The 6,919-nt window shown below is 37.6% G+C and overlaps 1 protein-coding gene across 1 annotated transcript; it reads right to left on the reverse strand.

Annotated features, from left to right (window-relative positions):
- Positions 1-290: 290 nt before the first annotated feature.
- LOC130935238 (calcium uptake protein, mitochondrial) lies at positions 291-3,743 on the reverse strand. The gene is made up of 7 exons (XM_057864882.1): positions 3,165-3,743; positions 2,894-2,961; positions 1,995-2,218; positions 1,643-1,726; positions 1,100-1,313; positions 659-955; positions 291-520 (listed from the first exon to the last, which is right to left on the reverse strand). Exons 1-7 carry the CDS (start codon positions 3,589-3,591, stop codon positions 308-310), a joined length of 1,527 nt encoding a protein of 508 aa, XP_057720865.1. The 5' UTR covers positions 3,592-3,743; the 3' UTR covers positions 291-307.
- Between the last annotated feature and the right edge of the window lie 3,176 nt (positions 3,744-6,919).

Consider the following 6,919-nt stretch of genomic DNA (forward strand, 5'->3'; position numbering starts at 1 on the left):
TGTGTCCTTCCCTTCCCTCCCTCATTTTTCCACCAAAATCAGAACTCTTTTAGTGCCACTGACCATTTCAGTGCCAATTCCACACATTGATTCTACAACATATTAGTTTTGATATTTTCCAGGTATCAAAATATTCTCTCTGCTTCTTTTATCTGTTATTGTGAAAATGTGGTACACCATAACAAAAACATTGATCAAAATGTGTACCGTATATTTTCATGGTGACAAATAAAGAGAAACAGAGGGAGTTAAAGTTTAGTTTAGTACCCAATCTGTCTTGTATAAGGGTACCGCAAACTCAGATTATCTAAAACAACCGAAAGCGTGATAGATTATCCGTACAGTTCCAGCAACAAGACAAGAAACCAAAGATTCCTGCCTCCACAGGCTGTACAATGTCCCTTTCTCGCTTGTGTAACACTCTCACAAACTCATCTGCGCTTAGGTTTCTGTCCCAATTTGCATCAAACAAATGGAAAACAATGTCAACTACGTTGTCAGAGAGAGATATGCCACATACCTGAAATCAAAACAGAGGAACAAAATTTAGATTTCATAGTCCAAGGTTTACAATATATGTCAAAAAAATTCTTAATTGTTCCCCCTAACCATCAATATTTACTTAAGCAAAGAAAAATATCAAAGAAAAATGCCGTACTTGTGATGCAGCTCGCTGAAAATCATCTCTGGTTAATAGACCATTTACTTTTCCACAACTGAAAAGCGCCAATGAAAATGGTAACAATTTTTTGCATAGCTCTGCAAAGTTTTTAAACTCTTCAAATGTGATGCGTACATTCTTGAGACGTTGATCATTGTCCAACTGATCAACCCGGTCAAGCAACTTGTCTAGATGACTTATGTCAGCAGAAGCAACCATGGAGAGTCCAAAATCCTTGGCTGATATGGTTTTTTGAGATTTGTAGTCATAATGAGAAAACTCCAGCCTCACAATCTGCATATACAAAAGGGGAATTAAGAAAGAACTCACCAATACAAAGAAGAGCATACAGTTCATTCGGAGAATGAGGAATCTTCCCACAGACTCGATCAAAACTCAAAATGGCTTATGCAGAAAATGAAGCAACTGGAAACTTACTTCCTCATGTAAATCTCTCAAAAACTGTACGAATTTGTCATGCTGGAGACATTCATTTCCATCTTTACCAAAGAAATACTCCAACATCCCTCCATTTTCCACAGAATCAATCACCTTTAGGCCAATTCGCAATCCATCTCTGTGCTGAACACCTTGTCGATGATGAGATCGCATCAATGCCATCACTTTTTTGAATTCTTCCTTGTTTATCTCCCTGTAGACGGGGAATAATTAGTATGACCTAGAGAGAAAAATACTTAGAGCAAGCACCTATAGGTTGGCAAATCCAATTCAAAATGTATCATCAAATTTTATTAGCAATAAACTATTCGCGATGTCTTCATGGTCAAAGATGACTAGTTATTGTATTGGTTAAAATTAAGTAAAAGTAGAATATATGGTAGAATAAATAATGAATCATATTGATTTTAGGGAAAGATAGAAATCCACATTTACACTGTAGCGACTCAAGCTTCCACTAGCATAATACATTGGACCTACCAAGAGATAAGAACACATCATAGAAGTAGCATGAGCACTCACCCATTATTGTCCACATCAAACATTTTAAATGCTATAGAAAAGCTTGACTCTGGAATGCTGAGTAGTGTTACAAAAAAGATATACCTGCTCCAGAAGTCAATAAATAGTCATTATACACAAATAAAAGCAAACAAGTCTTCTAGAAGTAGAAGCATAGAAGGTTAGTATAACATGTCTTCTCCCACTAGGCGCATACTAGGCGCATATTCACCGTAAAGAGCAAACAATGTCATAAACAAATAGAAAAGAAAAGAAAAGTAAAGAGAAGAGAAGCTAATAGTTAATACATCCTACTCTATCAAAATAATCTTCAAAGATGACATAATAGTTATAAGGAATACAGATGACTCACTCTTTGAAAGATATAAGCCCATCACCATTTACATCAAAAAGCATAAAAAATTCCGAAGGAGCACACCGTAAATGACCGGGACTTCTTTCTCCTTTCAGGTACCCATCTCTTACAAGATGGGATTCAGATGGGGGGAAAACAGGAACCACTGCTCGCATTAGATCTGCTGGTTTCATAAGTAGTTCTCCTTCTGGGGTACGATAAGAAGCAAAGTATTCAAAAACCTTAAAAACGAGAGAAGAGATTGTCAATGCAGTGATCACTCTCCAATGGAGGGACTTAGACCCTTAACCAAATTTACTCTACGGTTAACAACAGGGAGATATTTAACATTTTAAGTACCAGTAAGACATGTTAACAAAAGTAATGCTAGGGAGACAATAACACAAAATTATTTTATTTAACTTAACATCTATAATTACATGTTTATTACATCTAATATTATCCATTTATTTCAGCAATAATTAAGGAATAAAAAATAAGAAAACGAATGCATTAAAAGAAGCCCAAAAAAAAAAGTTATGGCTTCCTATGGTTCCCAAACTATGGCTCCCAAACATTAACAACGTATGCAATGCATGAATGTGCAATATATGTAACGTCAGTGTTCAGTGTTCACGGTTCAGTAATCAGCATACTTAATCTTTCACTCAAAACTCAACCAGATAGGTAAATAAATAAAAGAAGAAAACAATCAAAGTTTGATTGAATTTTATCAGTGTTCATTGCTACTATCCTGATACTAAAAAGGAAGCTTAATATTGTAGATTTAGTCAAAGGATTAAAACCATTCATTGAATTTATCATAAATGTGAATAGAGATACTATTATTTTACAGATTAGTTACTGAATATGAACAAGTTCATATGCCTTTCCAAAAAAAAAAAATAGTAATGTACCTTTTCGGGTGGGCTTCGCAACCGTATCCGCTTCTCATAGTTGAAAAACACCTTTCTTCTGTACGCATCTAAATCAAATCAAAATCGAATAGTGATCAAGTAAGTGTTAGCACAGTGTAAGAAATGATAGATATTCAGAGAACATTTCTCATCTAACAATCAATATAATCTGATCCACTAACATTAGCAAAAACAGAAATCAACCCACCCTACCACATCAATAAAGAAAAATAAAACAAAATTATGGACAGAAATTTATTAAAAAAATTACCTCCAAAAAGGAAGAAACTAGAACTTTCTGGAAGGGACAGTTTTCTAAACAACGACGGTGTGGACCGACGGTCAGACTCAACTTCGTTGCCAGGAGGAGTTGACCACGAGTCAACAAAAGGCAGTAATTTCGATAAGAACGGAGAGTCGAATTGGGAATTGGGCTTAGCGAGGTAATGCAGGAGAACCCCAAGGCCTGAGCCCGCGGCAAGGGCCCAAGCCCAATTAGGACCGAGACCGGAGCCCCGCGGAGGAGTGTAGTGCGGGTTGGTGCTACTGCTACTACGATTCAGGAGAGACGGTGCCGAAGGGGAGGAGGAGGAGGATGATGGTGAGGTTGTTGAAGAGTTGCGGATCTTGAAGGACCGTTGGATTGGGAAACGGTAGATTAACGGTGAGGATTTTCTGAGAGTGAAGAAGGACGACATGGAAAGTTATGGTGTGCTGAGTGACGGAGAGAAAAATGACACAAGAAATGACCAAACCAGCTGAGACCTGAGAGTAGCGAAAGCCAGCAATGGAAAATTTTCCTTTTTCTTTTTCTTTTTCTTTTACGAAGTATAAAATGACCATTCCTTCTTTCTCCGTTATTTTTGTTAGACGTATGAGTCTGAATTTTTGGTAAAAGATGACAAAAACAGATGTGTGATACATAATCATCAACACGATATTTCAATTAAATAGTTATTATCATTCAATCAAATTGTAATAGGATGTAGAGTCATATTACAACCGTAATCAGTGGGAGTACATACTCCTCATTTAGCGCCCGACGCTCTATTAGGGTTTCACTGTGCCGCCTTCTTGGTTACACCTTTCTTTGTCTTTTCTTCGTCAAACTCTTTTCCATCTTCTTCTATTTTTTATTTTTTTCTTAATTTCTTTTTCACTTAACTCCCTAATTTTCGTTTTCTCTCCCAATTCATTCTATTTTCTAATTCACTCATCCATATATCTTATGTCTCTTTGGAATCATTGAATACCAATTCTGATTTTCTCTACACCATGAGCAACAAATCAGAGACTCAGAACCCTCATATAATTGTTATGACGGTGGAGGGTGCCAGCCAAGTGGCACCCAAAGAAATATGAAACTGCTCTCGTGGAATTGTCGGGGTTTGGGGAGACCCTGACAATCCACAATCTTAAAGGGATTTGCAAATCCTACTCCCCCGATGTTGGTTTTATCTGTGAAACAAAAAATCAATCTCGACAAGTTGAAGGAAAACTAAGATCTTGTGGTTTCAAGGAATGGTTTATTGTAGATCCGGATGGATTATCAGGGGGTTTGGCAATGGCATGGAGGGATGGTTGCCCTGTTCAGATTTTACAGCATGGTAGATTTTTCATTGCGGCATTAATTCTGACAGCGGGTTCTAATGATCCCTATGGTGTTCTAGGTGTTTATCTCAGTTCAAATGATCAACATATAATGGCTCAATTTGCTGAATTAACTTCAGTCACCCAACAGTTCGATGGTAAGGTTGTGTTAATGGGGGATTTTAATGCCATTTCTAATCAATTGGAGAAAGAAGGTGGGGGTGCTAAATCTCCTTCTTCTATTGAAACCTTTAATAGTTTTATCGATGATAATTTCCTGATTGATATTGGTATGGTCGGAAGACCATTCACTTGGTCAAATAGACGGAGGGGTGATGAGTTGATACAGGAAAGACTGGACCGATTCCTGGTAGGAGTTGATTGGCAGCAACTCTATCCCAATGCAACGGTTCTTAGACTGTCAGAATCAGGCTCGGATCATGCCCCTCTTCTCCTATACTCTAATCCGAGAACTGAGAGATCTAAACGCCGATTCAAATTCCAAGAAAGATGGTGTTCCAATGATGAAATACGCCAGATTGTTAGAGAGGTTTGGCATGAACAGATTGATGGTTCAGCCATGTATATCCTAACTCAAAAAATAAAGCGTTGTCGGCATAAGATTGTCAAATGGCAGCAAGAACACAGATCTAATTCGAAGGTGGAGATTGATTTACTACAGTCGGAATTAGAGGAACTTCGTTTAGCAGGAATTCATGGAGGCGACATCATTTCAGAAATAGAGGACAAACTTGAAAAAGCATTGCAAAATGAGGAATCTTATTGGAAAGATAAGTCTAGAGTCAAATGGCTCAAATCTGGTGATCAGAATACAACTTTCTTCCATCAGAAATTTAGAAATCGAACCCGAAGGAATAGAATTTGGCAACTAACTGGCAATGATGGTGAAGTGGCTACTTCAAATGCTGGTATTGCTTCTGTGGCTGAATCTTATTTCAAGGACATCTTTTCCTCCACTTGTCATGAGAACCCTGTTTACTAATTTTGAACCTAAGGTTACAACTCACATGAACCGTAGGCTTCAAAGACCAGTGACTATGGAAGAAGTGAAACGCGCAACATTTAGCATTCATCCTCAAAGTGCTCCAGGAGATGATGGTATGACAGCAAAATTTTTTCAAAGCTTCTGGAACATACTTAGTGGTGATGTGTTTCGAGCAGTTAAGAGGTTCTTTTCTGGGGGCAGAATCTTGAAGGGTTTTAACCACACTCAGATCTGTCTTATTCCCAAGGTTTCTTATGCTAAAGATATGACTCAGGTAAGACCAATAAGCCTATCTTCAGTCTTTTACAAGATTATCTCCAAAGTATTTGTACATAGACTTCAAAGTATGATGAATAGACTAATTAGCCCTACGCAGAGTGCTTTTATTAAAGGCAGATTAATATCTGATAATATCCTAATTGCTCACGAGTATATGCATTACTTGAAGAACAAAAAAAGGGGTCTCGAAAATGAAATGGTGCTAAAATTAGATACGAGTAAGGCATATGATAGGGTGGAATGACACTTTCTTTGGTTTATATTGGAGAAGTTTGGTTTTGACTCTCGATGGATCATGTGGATTTGAGAATTAGTGACAACTGTTTCTTATTCTGTTATTGTGGAAGGACAACCTTATAGTTTTTTCAAACCAAATAGAGGTATTCAACAAGAAGATCCTCTATCCCCCTATCTTTTTCTTTTTTGTGCAGAAGGTCTCTCCTTCTTGCTATACAAGGCAGAACAAAATAGACTAATTCAGGATCTTCAGATACATAGGCGATGTCCCAAGGTCAACCACCTCCTGTTTGCTGATGATTCCATTTTATTCTGTAAGGCTAATCCTGAAGCATGTTCAAATATCCTGCATTTATTGAATTCTTATGAAAGCATCAGTGGCCAGAGGGTAAATCTTAATAAACCTGCTGTATTCTTCAGCCACAACACTCCATCCACTACTCGTACACTACTGGCTAACTCTATGAATATTAATCATATTGGGGCTCAGGATAAATACCTTGGTTTGCCTTCTACAGTCTCTAAATCGAAAAAGGCTTCTTTTAGTATGATCAAAGAAAAGGTTCGGAAAAGAATCCAAGGGTGGAAGCGCAATCTTCTTTCTTCAGGTGGTAGACACATATTGCTTAAGGCAGTGGGAGAAGCTATTCCTATTTATACATTGTCTTGCTTCAAGTTGCCTGATGGTTTAATTTCAGAAATTCACTCTCTACTTTCTCAGTTCTGGTGGGGACAAAAAGGTTCTGAAAGGAGGATGGCTTGGATTAGCTGGGACACTATGACTCGCCCACGAAAAGAAGGAGGCCTTGGATTTAAAGATCTCAGAATCCAAAATCTGGCGCTTTTAGGCAAACAGTTTTGGCGACTTGTAACACAACCTACTTCCTTATTATCCAAAATCTTAAGAGGTAAAT

The sequence above is a fragment of the Arachis stenosperma genome, chromosome 6 (assembly GCF_014773155.1).
Source record: "Arachis stenosperma cultivar V10309 chromosome 6, arast.V10309.gnm1.PFL2, whole genome shotgun sequence".
NCBI lineage: Eukaryota > Viridiplantae > Streptophyta > Magnoliopsida > Fabales > Fabaceae > Arachis > Arachis stenosperma.